General features: G+C 33.8%; 1 protein-coding gene across 4 annotated transcripts in view; it reads left to right on the top strand.

The window, feature by feature from the left end:
- LOC121867245 (serine/threonine-protein kinase greatwall-like) overlaps window positions 1–19,053 on the top strand; it is a 219,980-nt gene that overhangs the window by 171,323 nt on the left and 29,604 nt on the right. For all 4 annotated transcript variants that reach the window (XM_042367099.1, XM_042367097.1, XM_042367098.1 and 1 more), the window contains 2 exons: window positions 3,394–3,507; window positions 3,953–4,165. In XM_042367099.1, the coding sequence (XP_042223033.1) occupies window positions 3,394–3,507; window positions 3,953–4,165 (327 nt within the window). The remainder of the gene's footprint in view (window positions 1–3,393; window positions 3,508–3,952; window positions 4,166–19,053) is intronic.

Below are 19,053 nucleotides of genomic sequence, written 5' to 3' on the forward strand. Positions count from 1 at the left end.
TACCTCAAGTCGGTAACATTTTATAAGGAAACGGTATTTAACCCTCTGCACCGACATTGGTAACGCATCTTTGGTTGCACTTGTCAGATGCAGTAATACCTACAAACACGCCACAACACGGCCAACCCATGCACTCCGGTCCTGCGCTTGGTTCTTTATCAATCACGTCTTCCCGCCATCACGTAGTGCCACGAATATCTTTCAGCATTGTTGGCTGTATGTACGTAAATTCTTCTTCTTCTTCTTCTTCTTCTTCTTCTTCTTCTTCTTCTTCTTCTTCTTCTTCTTCTTCTTCTATTCTTCTTCTTCTTCTTCTTCTTCTTCTTCTTCTTCTTCTTCTTCTTCTTCTTCTTCTTCTTCTTCTTCTTCTTCTTCTTCTTCTTCTTCTTCTTCTTCTTCTTCTTCTTCTTCTTCTTCCTTCTTCTTCTTCTTCTTCTTCTTCTTCTTCCTTCTTCTTCTTCTTCCTTCTTCTTGCTCTTCTTCTTCTTCTTCTTCTTCTTCTTCTTCTTCTTCTTCTTCTTCTTCAATATTCTTCTTCTTTGTTCTTCTTCTTCTTCTTCTTCTTCTTCTTCTTCTTCTTCTTCTTCTTCTTCTTCTTCTTCTTCTTCTTCTTCTTCTTCTTCTTCTTCTTCTTCTTCTTCTTCTTCTTCTTCTTCTTCTTCTTCTTCTTCTTCTTCTTCTTCTTCTTGGCCTTCGTCTTCTTCTTCTTTCTGTTTCTTCTTCTTCTTCTTCCTTCTTCTTCTTCTTCTTCTTCTTCTTCTTCTTCTTCTTCTTCTTCTTTTTTCTGTTTCTTCTTCTTCTTCTTCTTCTTCTTCTTCTTCTTCTTCTTCTTCTTCTTCTTCTTCTTCTTTTTTCTGTTTCTTCTTCTTCTTCCTTCTGTTTCTTCGTCTTCTTCTTCTTTCTGTTTCTTCTCCTTCTTCTTCTTCCGTCTGTTTCTTCTCCTTCTTTATCTGTTTCCTCTTCTTCTTCTTCTTCTTCTTCTTCTTCTTCTTCTTCTTCTTCTTCTTCTTCTTCTTCTTCTTCTTCTTCTTCTTCTTCTTCTTCTTCTTCTTCTTCTTCTTCTTCTTCTTCTTCTTCTTCTTCTTCTTCTTCTTCTTCTTCTTCTTCTTCTTCTTCTTCTTCTTCTTCTTATTATTACTATTCTTTCTGTTTCTTCGTCTTCTTCTTCTTTCTGTTTCTTCTTCTTCTTCTTCCTTCTTCTTCTTCTTCTTCTTCTTCTTCTTCTTCTTCTTCTTCTTCTTTTTTCTGTTTCTTCTTCTTCTTCTTCTTCTTCTTCTTCTTCTTCTTCTTCTTCTTCTTCTTCTTCTTCTTTTTTCTGTTTCTTCTTCTTCTTCCTTCTGTTTCTTCGTCTTCTTCTTCTTTCTGTTTCTTCTCCTTCTTCTTCTTCCGTCTGTTTCTTCTCCTTCTTTATCTGTTTCCTCTTCTTCTTCTTCTTCTTCTTCTTCTTCTTCTTTTCTTCTTCTTCTTCTTCTTCTTCTTATTCCTTCTTCTTCTTCCTTCTTCTTCTTCTTCTTCTTCTTCTTCTTCTTCTTCTTCTTCTTCTTCTTCTTCTTCTTCCTTCTTTCTTCTTCTTCTTCTTCTTCTTCTTCTTCTTCTTCTTCTTCTTCTTCTTCTTCTTCTTCTTCTTCTTCTTCTTCTTCTTCTTCTTCTTCTTCTTCTTCTTCTTCTTCTTCTTCTTCTTCTTCTTCTTCTTCTTCTTCTTCTTCTTCTTCTTCTTCTTCTTCTTCTTCTTCTTCTTCTTCTTCTTCTTCTTCTTCTTCTTCTTCTTCTTCTTCTTCTTCTTCTTCTTCTTCTTCTTCTTCTTCTTCTTCTTCTTCTTCTTCTTCTTCTTCTTCTTCTTCTTCTTCTTCTTCTTCTTCTTCTTCTTCTTCTTCTTCTTCTTCTTCTTCTTCTTCTTCTTCTTCTTCTTCTTCTTCAACTTCTTCTTCTTCTTCTTCTTCTTCTATTAACCTTCTTCTTCTTCTTCTTCTTCTTCTTCTTCTTCTTCTTCTTCTTCTTCTTCTTCTTCTTCAACTTCTTCTTCTTCTTCTTCTTCTTCTTCTTCTTCTTCTTCTTCTTCTTCTTCAGCTTCTTCTTCTTCTTCTTCTTCTTCTTAACTATTTAATAACCTTTATTTCTTCTTTTATTTAATACAACTATTTCTTCTTCCTTCTTCTTCTATTCTTTATTTATTTATTCTTCTTCTTCTTCTTCTTCTTCTTCTTCTTCTTCTTCTTCTTCTTCTTCTTCTTCTTCTTCTTCTTCTTCTTCTTCTTCTTCCTTCTTCTTCTTCAATAGCTATTCTTCTTCTTCTTCAGCCTAACTTCTTCTTCTTCATATTGTTATTATTCTTCAACTATTCTTCTTCAACCTTCTTCTTCTTCTTCTTCTTCTTCTTCTTCTTCTTTATTACTTCGCCTTCTATTATTCTTCTTCTCGTTTTTTTTATTTGTTATTTGTATATTATATTTTTTGTACATTCAAATTAGCTTCGCCCTCTGTTGTTGTGAAAATGATGTGAGTGGTGTCAGTCGCTATCATCGTTTTTAATTATCATCGTTTGCTGTTTTTGTGACAAGTACTTTTTCTCTGTTTTTGTGACTGTGAAATGAGCAGTGTAACTTTGAAAATGTCTGGGAAGGCCAGGGCATCCAAGACAACTGTGTCTCTGAGGTGAAACTTGACACTGTGAAATGGCATGAGACTGCTCAGAGGCTCTGTGGGGGTCAGGGTGATGTCTCCACTCCACCTACAAAAGTCCCCTTAGCCTCGAAGGGGATATTTGATGATGACCAGACTTATTCTTCATGATGTGGTGAGTGTTGTTCAACCCTTTCACAGCGGGAGGTTACCCTAAGCCGAATAAAATTGTCTGGTGGTAGCCAGAATAAAATAGCAAGAGTTAATTGTTTTCTATTGATTTTATAAGTGTAGGAATATTTTTGTCGGTGATACATTTGTGTTTGGGGGACTGCCTGGGAACGTATTTCATTGAACCCCTTGTTATAATGATCCCTATCTACAATATTTCACTTTGCAATGGGTTCTCAGGAACCTAACCCCATTGTTTATCAAAGTTTTCCTGCACTCCAAGAATGCATTCCCTTAAGTTTTGGATAATGCTTTTATATGTTTTATGATTGATAGAGACAGACTCAGCCATTTAAAAAAAACTGACCTAATACTATGGTGTTTGAACAAAATGGAAAAAAAAATGGTAAATTGATAGTAATATTCAAGGGTTATTTCCAATTTTAGAATATTTGGAAATTACATTTTTGGACCCAGTTCCTTGGAGTTAAGTTTTGAATGACCAGTGATTTTTGTATTATTAATGTCTGATAATTTATTAAATGTTAATCAACAAATTTTACCTGATTAGATTTATTTTTCTTTTCTTTCTATTAATTGCAGGGCCAGCAGTCGACTGGTGGGCCCTGGGAGTTTGCCTTTTTGAGTTCATGACTGGTGTCCCACCATTCAATGATGAAACTCCCGAGGCAGTGTTTCATAACATTCTCCATCGAGGTAACACCTTAATTTTTGGCTCTTCTGCATAGAGTACACAAGACTTTATATGATACCCCATGTGTCATAGTTGCCGTCAACATACTGTACGTTACTTTTTTAATGTCCTGAATTTCTTAAGCAATAATATTTTTTGCTTCCCCTTCTCCAATTCACTTTTTATTTAATCTATACCATCATACACAGTACGTGTGAAGATGTCTTTGCAGGGTTGTACCCAGGCAGATTTTAGTGGTTAATAGTAATGGTACAATACTTATTATAGTTACAGTACTATACTATATTATATTCTGAAGGGGCATGCTGGAGTAAAGAGACTTGATAGCCTATTTAAGAATTGTAAACATACACAAATAAGGTTTTCTTCTTTACTGTAGTTGTTCTACTGTGAGAAAGGAAAACAAAAATCCTATATCATTTTTCTGATCCCCTTTATCAACTGCAGATATTCCTTGGCCTGAGGGTGATGAGGCATTATCTGAAGCTGCTATTGAAACTGTGGACAGGCTCTTGGCTTATGACCCAAAACTGCGTGCAGATTTTGAAGCCATCAAGCACAGCTCTTTGTTTTCTTGCATCAATTGGGCCAACCTGATGGATATCCAAGCTCCTTTTGTGCCTCAGCCAGATGATGCAATGGACACCACCTATTTTGAAGGTAAGACTTTTTCCTGGTGGTTTAATTTATTGTACTTACAGTTAGAATGAATTTAATTAGGAAGTCTTATTGGATGTTGACGGTTGCTTAAGCCAAATATTCATAATGGACAGTGTTTAAAATAATTTGGATGAAGAGATATACAGGTTGACAACCCTTTATCTGAAATTCCGAAAACCGAAAAGCTCTGAAAACCGAAAGGTTTTTTTTTTGTGGAGCAAAACTTTTTTTTTTTTTTTTTTTGACAGAATTAGCCCACCCAGGCATAGCTCACTTGACCCACATCAGGACCTGGGGGCGAAAATGTAATGTTAATACAATAAAAGTCCAAAAATCCGGATGCCAGAAATCCGGACCAGCCCGAGAATCCGGACTTTTCGAAAACTCACTTTTTTTTTTTAGCTGGCTTTTGTGTGTATGTGCGCATGCGTGAGTGCCACAGCCGCACAGCGACAACAAGCAACCACGCGGTCGCCACTTTAAAACGAGCAATCAAACTGTGACAACGTATGTAATTTTGAGTCCTACTCTTTCCATTTACAGAGTACTGTACAGGCCCATAATAATGGCTCCTAAAGTAGATAAACTTCGTTGTGTGAAGAGAAAGAAGAACACGTTGAAATTGAGTGACAAATTTGAAATAATTAAGAAACTAGAACGTGGTGTGAGCAATACTGTTCTAATGGAAACATACGACATTGGAAAGTCTACAATTTATGATATAAAAAAGGCAAAGAATAAAATTCTAGAATTCACAGCTTTTTCTTTAAAACTGCTCGTTTTGATAAATGAAGCATGCTATATTTGCTAATGAATAAACTATCAAAATGTACCTGTTCATCTCTTCTTTATTCCTCCTTAAATTTGAATTTTAAAAGTACTGCCTGAGAATCCGGAAAATCCGAAAATCCGGACCGACCCAATCCCCAAGCAGTGCGGATTTCTGGACTTCTACTGTAACATCTTTACAGACTCCCAGTTTGGATTTAGAGGTAGAAGGTCAACTGAGAGTGCTCTGCTCTCCTTAACTAATGACAAATTCCTTTGATGACAGTCAGTTCACAGTCGGTATATTCTTGGACCTCTCTAAAGCCTTCGATACTGTCGACCATACCATCCTCCTTTCAAAGCTTGAACATTTCGGCTTTAGGGGCCTGTCCCACAATTGGTTTACTTCATATCTGTCCAACAGGTTGCAGTATGTCTGCTATAATAACCACCAATCTGACTCCTCGCCAATCTTGTATGGAGTCCCCCAAGGTTCCATTCTCGGTCCAGTACTGTTTTTGTTGTACATTAACGACACAGTCCACGCCAGCTCACTCATAAAATACAACTTATTTGCAGACGATAGTAATCTGTATGCCAGCAACTCAGACCTCCATTCCTTGATGAGAACTATGAACACTGAATTAACTAAAGTCGGGACCTGGGTAATATGTAATAAACTGACCTTAAACCTTGAGAAAACCCACTACACGATCTTTCACAGAAGGAAAAACTTACCCCCAGACTTGGACCCCCTGTACCTTGGTAATATAGTCTTCAAACGCGAACAAAATATTAAATTCCTCGGAGTTATTGTTGATGAGAAACTTAAGTGGAGAAACCACTTACCGTATACAGGTAGTTCTGCTATAACGCGATAGTAGTGTTCTTGTAAAACATCGTGTTATAGAAATTCGTGTAATAGAAATAACAGGGCTTATGGAGAAAATAGGGTTAGGTGCAGATTACTCCAAATCGAAAAAAAATTTCGTAGTTAGCCTAACACAAAGGATAGTACAGTCTAAATAAATGTTACATTCATATCTAATAATGAAATCATACAGTAAATGTTACACTTTACCTTGAAAAAATATGAATATAACTTGATGGGGGATAAGGGTGATGTTGAGGCTGAGGAGTCTGAAACATCAAGCTTTTCTTCAAGTGTTATAGCCTTTCTTTTACAATCACCACCGGAAATGCGATCACCAGAGTGCTTCCCAGAGATATTCTTCTTTTCCATAGTCACAAAAGTGGAGAAACAGTAATCAGAATTCACTGAGGACACTTAAAAACTTCACGTGTTTCAAACAAAGTGTGGAGTAAACAGAGCGCGCGGGTCTAAAACGCTATGTATTTTGTTTTTCTCTTAGTTAAAATTTTACATTTTACATATACTGAACAAGTATACTGTATACATAAATATTACATAAATTATTTCTGCAATTCTTCACAAACAAAACACATAAATCAATTGAACAAGTGATGTCGAACGTGAACTGTAAACACTACGCCCGCACCAAGCTGAAAATGTACGAGTACACTTTAAGCGCTACTTATTTTGTTTTTCTCTCTTATTTAGGGTACACAATTTACATACTGTACAGGTATTTCTTCACAAACAAAACACATAAATCAATTGAACAAGTGATGTCGAGCGTGAACTGTAAACATTGAGCCAAGCCACAACACTGTACAGTACCTTTACTTACTTTAACGCTCATTATTTAGTTTTCTCTTTTATTTAAATTTTTGTTACACACACACACACACACACGCCTATATATATATATATATATATATATATATATATATATATATATATATATATATATATATATATATATATATATATATATATATATATATTATATTATATATTCATAATATTATGCTAGGCATACAAAGCTTATAAGCATTTAAGTCCCCCAGTAGAGATGTCGTTCTCTATCACTCCAGGATGTCCGTTTTTGTGTATGCTAGCTCAGGGACTCAAGCTGTTCTGTATATCACCCAAGATGATAAGGGAATTTGAATTTATTTATTTTATTTATATATAATATACTGTAATATATTAAATATACTGCAAATATTTTTCTTTTACTAATTTATATCGTGTTTAGCGAAGGCTACATTTGTAATTTGGTCGCTAAGGACCAAACTCCGAATCCATGACGTGACTTCTGTTCATTATTTATATCCTAAATTTACCACTGTAGGTAGTTTCAAGAATTAATGCAGTCATTTACTGAATATTCTTTGCAAAAAAATTAATTTTAAATGAATTATTTATAAGAGATAGGTATTATGATCAGTAAATATACAGATATGCATTACTGACCACCTCCGAACACAAGGACGGCTAAAAATAGCCACAGGCGGTCACAGTCAAGGTCACTTTCCCTTTCTTGTCACTGGCAAATGGGGGGGTGGTGATAATAGCAGCTGTGTTTATTACGGTATGTTAGACTGGTTTATAATACATTTTTATTATTTTAATATACCGGTAATCTTCATTTTAATCCAGCTTCCCAAACGTAAGTTTCAGTATAAAATAATTAGTGGTACTGTAGGACCTTGTGAGTGGTTTACTGTATACATAAATATTACATAAATTATTTCTGCAATTCTTCACAAACAAAACACATAAATCAATTGAATATGTGATGTCGAACGTGAACTGAAGCTTACTGTGTGTGATGTAGAAGGCGGGTGTATATGTAATTTGATTTTTCTCTTTTATGTAAAATTTTACAATTTACTTATAATATATAGGTATACTGTATACATAAATATTACATACATTATTTCTGCAATTGTTCGACAAAACCGCCTGCTCAATTGAACATGTGATGTGAGCGTGAACTGAAGCCACAACTTAACCCGTTAGTGGAATCGCGTTAGAAACAGCGAGTTGGCGTTTTACAAATATCGTTCCTCAATTCATAAATGGCGTTGAGCAAATTGGCGTTGTCAAAACACGCGTTATAGCAGAACTCACCAGTATACCCGTGTGTAGTTCGAGTTTTTAAGACCAAATTTTTTGCCAAAAAATTGGGGGTCGGCCTCTACACGAGTAATAGTTTCGTTAGGTTGAAAAATATTTACCAGTTACTGCCAGTAAATAATAGAAACGATGCACCACCAGCTGTGAGTGTTGGTACAGTTGCCAGGGCAGATCTCTTCCATCGTCATAGCAAGGCCAAAGTGGCCAAATGCATGGTATGGTAGAACAGGACGATGTAAAACATAAAGTATTCATTATTAAAAGTTTATTTATAGATACATCAATTTTTTTCATTAAATTTGAAACATCAATCTTTGTTAATTAAATTTGAAACAAACGAAAACTATGCTACCGTGTTTCTGAATATTTTCATTAAAATATTACATCACAAGTATATTTTACCTTAACTGTGCCTGAATGAATATATTCTCAAAAATAAATATGGAAATGTAATATTTTTGCCGAAATTACGTACGTATTACAGTGGAAAGTGGGACAAAATCGTGATGAAAAAAATTACTCGCTTTCTTTCGTAGTTCAAAAGATATTACCGTAATCACTTTTCAAGTGGTTTTCAGTTAAAAAACTGTTGTATTACAATAATATTCTATCCTAATTCACTTGAATAAATACGACGATACCATATTTCTGAATATTTTCATTATAATCCATCAAAATCATTTTCCTTGTCATCGTCTTCAGCACACAGTTGCCAGTTTCAAGATTTTCCGTTTAAAATTTTAAGTTACCGAGTATTTCTTTTCCCAAATCGTTTTACAATACTGTAGGTTGGGACCGGTGGTAGAAGCGGTACCATTCTTGCCTCGCAAGCGAGATGTCACAGGTTCGATTCCCGGGCCGGTGGAAGTTGTTTGGACTTACTTCCTTGCCCCCATTAGTCCCTGTTCACCTAGCAGTAAAGTAGGTACCTGTTGTAAGTCGAAAGTTGCAAATTCGTGTTCAGGGAGTTGTTGGAGCTTCCAATAACTTGATGACATAAACCACTGACTCTTCAGGCTTCTACGCCCTTAACTCATGAGACGTAAAGGCAAGCATGAACTTAGCATGCTTCCCTGTTGGGCGCTGTAAACGCTTCTGCGCCTCACCTTACACAAGGATGTAGGGGAGTGCCAAATAAAAAAAAAAAATTTTTTTTAAAATACTGTAGGTAAAACAGTTTACTATTGTGCAAACCCCACAGAAAAAAAATAACAGAAATGGAGACACCAAAAATGTAAAAAAAAAATGCCGTGTCTGACTTGCAACTCTGTTGGTAGGGTCAGGTGGTTCTAACGGCATCCTGCCAGTAAAAAAATACCAGTTAAAGTGAGAAATTGGAAGAGAATAAACAAGAAAGATGTCGTTGGGCTATTTTTGGTAGAGCTGAGGGAGAGAGTTACAGCTGTTTGGTCTTTTTTGGCGGGAGAGTCCCGCAAATATCCGTACTGGTATTTGCTTGATGTCTTCTGTATTTTTAAAAATGAATACCTACTTGTAAATTAAAAGTACCGTAACACTGTATTATATACAAACTTGTCATATTTCTGGAAAATATGAAGCAAGAAAATAAGAATATACCGGTAAACACAATTTCAACGTACGCTAATATTAAAGGCTGCTTAAGAAGGGCCAATGCAAAAACAGAGCCTCCGCGACCAGGGCTCTGCTGTATCAGCTAGACGGTACACGTGTTTTTCGAATCGTTTTCAGCTATAAAACTGTTACATCACAAGTGAATTAGGATAGAATATTATTGTAATACAACAGTTCTTTAACTGAAAACCTTTCGAAAAGCGATTACGGTAACTTCTTTTAAACTACGAAAGAAAGCGAAAGTCACTGTTTTCGTCACAATTTTATCCCCCTTTTCACTGTAATACAACACGTCATTTCAGCAAAAATATTACATTTCCATATTCTCAGAAATAAATAGTAGTTTTGCTGAAACGTGATGTATTTCAATGTAAAATAAGATAAACTACATGACGAAAACAAAAGACTTTACCTAACCTTCCGATGTTCAAGAGATGTTACTCGTTTTTTTAATTGTTTTCGGTTAAAATACTGTTATATTAGTGATATTCTATTCATACTGTGCTTGAAATAATACATTCACGGAAATGTAATATTTTTGCTGAAATGACGTACGTATTACAGTGGAAAGTGGGATAAAATCGTGACGAAAACAATGACTTTCGCTTTCTTTCGTTCAAAAGATGTTACCTTAATCACTTTTCGAATGGTTTTCAGTTAAAAAACTGTTGTATTACAATAATATTCTTTCCTAATTGACTTGAATAAATACTTGAATGGAAATATACAATAATTTTGTTGAAACTACCCACATTTCAGTGTAAAGTGTTGTAATAATAAATGGTAAACAATTTGCCTTCGGCACTCGGTGTTTCAGGCACGGCGAGCCTCAGTTTATAGGACGTAGAGTGTTTTTACTGAACGTTTTGTTGTTCCATTACTCTCAAAAACTTGGGTCGACCTATAAATGAGGAATATCATATATTAACGATTTCTTGGTCAAAAAATCAGGGTCGACCTATAAACGAGGTAGAATTATAGACGAGTATATACGGTACAAGCCATTCACAGTAAAATCAATAAACAGTGCTGTATCATGTATCACACTCGACAGTCGCTCACTCTCACAGCAATGAAAGAAATCTATCATGATCTTATTTACCAACACCAGATACACTGTCACACACTATGGGGGGGCCTCTGGCTCTTCAAAAGCACAATCTCTGGTTACTGCATAAAAGAGAGTTGTACGGACAATGACCTACTTGAAAAAAAAACAGATCACACAAACGAAAAATTGGCTATATTGAAATTTTTGAAATTCGAAGATATTAACACCTACTACTGTGCCCTCTTTGTTTACAAATCTATCAATCGCTTGCTTGACAATAATTATTTCCACTTCCGGAATAATCAGAGATACAACTTAAGGCACCCAGAGCTACTAAGACCACCCCCATGCACTCCTCTCAGTCTCAGACCTCCATAAAATATCACGGTGTGAAGGTGTGGAACAACTTACCCCCACACATCCGAGCAAAGACTACGCTCCCTTCCTTTAAATCATCTCTTAAAAAATATCTATTGTCGAATTATTAATTTTTCTTGTAACACTTACTATATTTACAGTACCTGCTTTTATTGTACCATTAAAACGGTTTTATCGGAAATTATCATGTAAATAGGTAAGTAATTACCATTGCAATAAACATAATTGCCAACTAGACATAATCCTGTCTGCCCTGTCCTCTTGCTCAAGCTTATTACTGTACAACCCATGTTGTACTGCTCCCTCATTATACTTATGTTTTTCAATTCCACTGTAATTTATACACAGTAGTACCCCGATTTACTCGGTCAATTAAACCCACAGGGTACCGCAGAATGTGAAAACCGTGTAAAGTGAACAACAGAACATATGGGATTAATTCCAATAGAGACTGGCCCGACCCCCAAACTACACTTTTTCTGACGCAATACCTATGTTGTAGTAAAAATAACATCCAAATTTTATGATGGTATGCTCACACAATTAATATTTAAGAGAAATACAGTCGCCAGGTTAATGTCCATTCAAATAATGGACTCAAATCCCCCCCCCCCCTCTCTTCCCAGCTCACTAGCTCCTCCCTCTCTGATTAATGTTTGGGTGAAAACTCTAGATTTTAACGTTTAGTAATAAATAATACCTCAGACTAAAGTTAGGATAATATAATTGACATTTCTGGATTCCTTGCAGGTCAGGGAATATTTTGAATGTAAACTTCATATATTTTGCACAAAAGATAAAATATTTGCTTTGTGTAAACCAAATTATTACTTTAGATCTAAAATTTGTATGTCTAATGCAAAATCCATGATGTTTATATTCAAAATGATCATCATATTGTAAGAATTCCAGCAATGTAAATTATATTCTGGTCGAGTAATTTGTATGAATTTTATGAGCTAAAACAAATATCTTCAGTTAATAAAAAAAAAAATATTCTTCACGACACTATCTGTCAATCAAAGTACCCCACCTTGCCTCCCCCCTCCTCACACTCACGCCAGCTGGGTCGGTCGTCCCAACCCTCCCCCCCACCTTCCCTCCCTACCAGATAAATGTGTGGGTGAAAACTCTAGATTTTAACGTTTAGTAATAAATAATACCTCAGACTAAAGTTAGGATAATATAATTGACATTTCTGGATTCCTTGCAGGTCAGGGAATATTTTGAATGTAAACTTCATATATTTTGCACAAAAGATAAAATATTTGCTTTGTGTAAACCAAATTATTACTTTAGATCTAAAATTTGTATGTCTAATGCAAAATCCATGATGTTTATATTCAAAATGATCATCATATTGTAAGAATTCCAGCAATGTAAATTATATTCTGGCCGGGTAATTTGTATGAATTTTATGAGCTAAAACATATATCTTCAGTAAATAAACAAAGAAATATTCTTCAAGGACACTATCTGTCAATCAAAATACTCCGCCCTAGCTGGGTCGGTCCCTCCCTCCCTCCCTACCAGAGAAGCGATTGGGAGAAAATAGTATATTTACATTTTTAGTAATAAATAATAACTCAGACTAAAGTTAGGATAATATAATTGACATTTCTGGATTCCTTGCAGGTCAGGGAATATTTTGAATGTAAACTTCATATATTCTGCACAAAGGATAAAATATTTGCTTTGTGTAAACCAAATTATTACATTAGATCTAAAATTTGTATGTCTAATGCAAAATCCATGATGTTTATATTCAAAATGATCATCATATTGTAAGAATTCCAGCAATGTAAATTATATTCTGGCCGGGTAATTTGTATGAATTTTATGAGCTAAATAAAAAAAAAAAATTATACTTCACCGCGTATATGAGTAGATGCACCGCGGAAAGTGAAAGTCTGGTTCTGGCAAGGTACCGCTGAGAAATCGCGGAAAGTGAAATCGTGTAAAGCGGGGTAATACTGTGTGTGTGTATATATATATATATATATATATATATATATATATATATATATATATATATATATATATATATATATATATATATATATATATATATATATATATATATATATATATATATATATATATATATATATATATATATATATATATATATATATATATATATATATATATATATATATATATATGCTGATAACCACAAGGAAAGAAGAAAACCAAGTTCCCAAGCACTTTCATGTAATTCACATCTTCAGGGGTGAGTACAGACTAAAGAGAAATATATATATATACAGGTAGTTCTCCTATAACCCGATAATTGTGTTCATGTAAAATATCGTGTTATAGAAAATCGCGTAATAGAAATAACAGGGCTTATGGAGAAAATAGGGTTTAGGTGCAGATTACTCGAAATCGAAAAAATTTAGTAGTTAGCCTAATACAAAGGATAGCACAGTCTAAATAAATGTTACATTCATATCTAATAATGAAATCATACAGTAAATGTAACACTTTAGTTGATGGGGGAGAAGGGTGATTTTGAGGTTGATAAAATCGAGCTTCTCTTCAAGTGTTATATCCTTTCTTTAACGATCATCACCGGGAATTCTCTCACCAGAACGCTTCTCGTTGATATTCTTTACTATATTCACAGTTAATACAGTGGGGTATGCTATAACGAACGAAACTCCTACAACGAACATTATTTAATTTTTTTTTTTTTTTTCTAATTTATTGTTTTTTTATTACAAATATTAATGATATTCTTTATTTCAGGGGTTTAGATGCATATTTATGCACTTTTTTACAATTGTTACAATTTTATATTATATTTTTCAGTGTTAAGTGGTTGTATTTGGGGGCCTGGAACGGATTAATCCTATAACGAACGAATGCTATAACAAACAAGGTTCTAGAACCAATTAGATTCGTTATAGCATACCCCACTGTACCACAAAATTGGAGAAATAGTAAGCAAAAATCGCGTTATAGCAAACAAGCGTTCGCGTTATACAAATATCGTTCCTAATTCATAAATCGCGTTAGAGCAAATTCGCGTTATCAAAACACGCAGAACTCACTGTATATATATATATATATATATATATATATATATATATATATATATATATATATATATATATATATATATATATATATATATATATATATATATATATATATATATATATATATATATATATATATATATATATATATATATATATATATATATATATATATATATATATATATATATATATATATATATATATATATATATATATATATATATATATATATATATATATTGAACCCTGACTTTACGCTGTCAATTGAACCCACGGAGGCCCGCGTAAAGTGAGAAACGCGTAAAGTGAACAACATAACATATGGGATTAAATGAAATAGAGACTGGCTGACCCCCAAACTCCACTTTTTCCGAAACAATACCTATGTTCTAGTAAAAATAACATCTTAATTTTATGATGGTACATGCACACAATTAATATTTAAGAGAATTTGAGAAATACAGTCGCCAAGTTAATGTCCATTCAAATAATGGACTCGACTCCCTCCCCCTCTTCTCACACTGCTGGCTCTTCCCTCTCTGAGAAATGTTTGGGGGAAAACCACTAGATTTTAAGGTATAGTAATAAATAATACCTCAAACTAAAGTTAGGATAATATAATTGACATTGCTGGATTCCTTGTTAGACCAGGAATATTTTGAATATAAATGTCATATATTTTGCACAAAAGATAACATATTTACTCAGAGTAAACAAAATAATTACATTAGATCTAAAATTTGTATGTCTAATGCAAAATCTATGATGTTTATATTCAAAATGATCATCAAATTGTAAGAATTCCAGCAATGTAAATTATATTCTCGCCGGGTAATTTGTATGAATTTTATGAGCTAAAGAAATATCTTCAGTAAATAAAAAAAAATATTCTTCACGACACTCTCTGTCAATCAAAACACCCCACCTTGCCTCCCCTCCCTCTTCCCACCACGCCAGCTGGGTCGGTCGGTCCCTCCCTCCCCCCCACCCCCCACTTTCCCTCCCTACCAGAGAAATGTTTGGGAGAAACCAGAATATTTACCTTCTTAGTAATAAATAGTACCTCAGACTAAAGTTAGGATAATATAGTTCACATTGCTGGATTCCTTGCAAGACCAGGAATATTTTGAATATACACGTCATATATTTTGCACAAAAGATAACATATTTGCTCAGAGTAAACAAAATACTTACAGTAGATCTAAAATTTGTATGTCTAATGCAAAATCTATGATGTTTATATTCAAAATGATCATCAAATTGTAAGAATTCCAGCAATGTAAATTATATTCTGGCCCGGTAATTTGTATGAATTTTATGAGCTAAAACAAATATCTTCAATAAATAAACAAAATATACTTACCGAAATACTATCTGTCAATCAAAATACCCCACCTCCCCACCTCTTCCCACCTGCTCCCTGGGTCCCTCCCTCCCTCCCTACCCCTCACCCCCACCTTCCCTCCCTACCAGAGAAATGATTGGGTTATAACAGTATATTTACATTTTTAGTAATAAATAATACCTCAGACTAAAGTTAGGATAATATAATTGACATTGCTGGATTCCTTGCAAGACCAGGAATATTTTGAATATACACGTCATATATTTTGCACAAAAGATAACATATTTGCTCTGAGTAAACAAAATACTTGCATTAGATCTAAAATTTGTATGTCTAATGCAAAATCTCTGATGCTTATATTCAAAATGATCATCAAATTGTAAGAATTCCAGCAATGTAAATTATATTCTGGCCGGGTAATTTGTATGAATTTTATGAGCTAAATAAAAAAATTATACTTCACCAGCGTATATGAGTAGATGCACCGCGTAAAGTGGGAATTCCGGTTCAGGCAGGGTACCGCTTAAATGTAGAAACGCGTAAAGCGAAACCGCGTAAAGCGAGGGTTCACTGTATATATATTAAAAGTCCAAAAATCCGGATGCCAGAAATCCGGACCACTCGAGAATCCGGACTTTTTGAAAACTCAATTTTTTTTTAAGCAGGCTTTTGTGTGTATGTGCACATGTGTGAGCGCCACAGCTGCACAGCAACAACAAGTGACCACGTGGTCATCACTTTAAAATGAGCAATCAAACTGTGACAACATATGTAATTTTGAGTCCTACTCTTTCTATTTACAGAGTACTGTACAAGCCCATAATAATGGCTCCTAAAGTAGATAAACTTCGTTGTGGGAAGAGAAAGAAGAACACGTTGAAATTGAGTAACAAACTTGAAATAATTAAGAAACTAGAACGTGGTGTGAGCAATACTGTTCTAATGGAAACATACGACATTGGAAAGTCTACAATTTTTTATATAAAAAAGGCAAAGAATAAAATTCTAGAATTCACAGCTTTTTCTTTAAAACTGCCCGTTTTGATAAATGAAGCATGCTATATTTGCTAATGAATAAACTATCAAAATGTACCTGTTCATCTCTTCTTTATTCCTCCTTAAATTTGAATTTTAAAAGTACAAGTACTGCCTGAGAATCCGGAAAATCCGAAAATCCGGACCGACCCAATCCCCAATCAGTCCGGATTTTAATAAAAAATACACCAAAATAAAATAAAAATGGTAACAATAATAATAATAATACATTATAATAATAAAATTAATAATAACAATAATACTGTATTAATAAATAATAATACAGGTGGCCTATCAAAAATCCGGCAACCGATAAACCGGAACCTTCAGTTTTCCGGCATGGATTTTGGAGCGCATTTTCAAATATTTCTTTGTTTATTTAATGAAGATATATGTTTTAGCTCATAAAATTCATACAAATTACCCGGCCTGAATATAATTTACATTGCTGGAATTCTTACAATTTGATGATCATTTTGAATATAAACATCATAGATTTTACATTAGACATACAAATTTTAAATCTAATGTTTACTCTGAGTAAATATGTTATCTTTTGTGCATAATATATGACATTTATATTCAAAATATTCCTGGTCTTACAAGAAATCCAGCAATGTCAATTATATTATCCTAACTTCAATCTGAGGTATTATTTATTACTCAACGTTAAAAATCTAGTGTTTCGCACCCAATCATTTCTCAGAGTAGGGGCCAGTGAGCTGGGGAAGAGGGGGGGGGGGGATTTGAGTCCATTATTTGAATCGACATTAATCTGGCGACTGTATTTCTCTTAAATATTAATTGTCTGAGCATACCATCATAAAATTTAAATGTTATTTTTACTACAACATTGGTATTGTGTCGGAAAAAGTGGAGTTTCGGGGTCGGGCCAGTCTCTATTGGAATTAATCCCATATGTTCTGTTGTTCACTTTACGGGTTTTCACTTTCCGTGGTACCCTGTGGGTTCAATTGACAATTGACCGCGTACGTAATCGGGGTACTACTGTATACAGCATATATAATAAAATTTCATTTGCTTTTCATTTAGTGTTTTATTTTCGTTGTTTAAGGACTGTACAGGTAGTCATTTTCTGTTAAACTTACAGCAAATATAACCATCAGTTTCGGCATTTTGAAAATCCGGCACTCCTCAGGTCGGGGTTGCGGATTTTGATAGGCCCACCTGAAATAATAATAAAGAAATACAAGCCTGAAAACAAGATTAAAAGCCTGACCTAAACCTATGATTTTTTTATTATTATGAATAATTATATTTATTATTATTATTATTGTTATTATTATTATTATAATTATAATTATAATTATAATAATTATTATTATTATTATTATTATTTATTATTATTATTATAATAATAATTATGTAAAAGTAATAATAATAATAATAATAATAAAATATTTCGCCCCCAGGCCCAATGTGGGTCAGTGACGTGCCGGTGGGCTAAAAAATAATAAAAGAAAATCATTTTGAAAACCGAAAATTCCAAATAGAAATGCCTCTGGCCCCAAGGATTTCGGATAAGGATTGGCAACCTGTAATAACAAATACAGTGGTCCTCGGTTAATGAACACAATTCGTTCCAGGGTGGTTTGTTTAAGCGAACCAAATGGGATATTGGGTAATTGGTTCCAGCTCACAAAAAAGTATTCACAAAGGAAGCCAGAATATAATTTACATTGCTAGAATTCTTATAGATATGATTAATTTGAATATAAACAAGCTAAAATTTGCATTAGACATACAAATTTTAGATCTAATTAAAATTTTATTAGAGAGCAAAATTTTTATCTTGTGCAAAATATATGATGTTTATATTCAAATTATTCCCTGTCTTAAAGGAATCCATTAATGTCATTTATATTATCCCAACTATTGTCTGATATTATTTATTACTAAACCTAAAAGCCTAGTGTTTTCACCCAAACATTTCTCAGGGAGGGGAGAGCCAGCGGGTAGGAGAGTGGGAGGTGGGGTATTTTGATTGACAGATAGTGTCTCATGAAGTATAATTTGTTTATTTACTGAAGATATTTGTTTTTAGCTCATAAAATTCATAATTACCAGGCAGAATATAATTTACATTGTTGGATTATAAGATAGTGATTAATTTGAATATAAACAAGCCAAAATTTGCATTAGGCATACAAATTTTAGATCTAATTTAAGATTTTATTTGGGAGAGCAAAATATCTTTTTTTGCAAAAATATAAGTTTATATTCAAAATATTCCCTGTCTTGCATGGGTTTCAGCAATGCAAATTATAATATCCTAACTTTAGTCTGAGGTATTATTTATTTTAAACCTGTAAAGCTAGTGTTTTTACCTAAACATTTCTGAGGAAGGTGGGGGTAGGAGGGAGGTGACAGAGACATGTTTGACAGTTGGTGCCTGTGGTGTGAAGTATTTAATTGTTAGTTTATTTTCTTTTAGATTGATTTTTTTTGCTTATAAATAGAAGTGACCGGGTGAATTTAATTTGCTTTGCTGGAATTCTTATAAGATAGTGATTAGTTTGAATGAAACATAGAAGAGATCACTGAATTGGCTGAGTACCTCCTCAGCTTATCAGCTGATGTTAACAAAAATTGATTTTCATAGGATTTAGTTAATCAATTTTTTCATTAACGAATTGAAGATTC

Source organism: Homarus americanus, unplaced genomic scaffold (assembly GCF_018991925.1).
Source record: "Homarus americanus isolate GMGI-L3 unplaced genomic scaffold, GMGI_Hamer_2.0 scaffold6317, whole genome shotgun sequence".
Taxonomy (NCBI): domain Eukaryota; kingdom Metazoa; phylum Arthropoda; class Malacostraca; order Decapoda; family Nephropidae; genus Homarus; species Homarus americanus.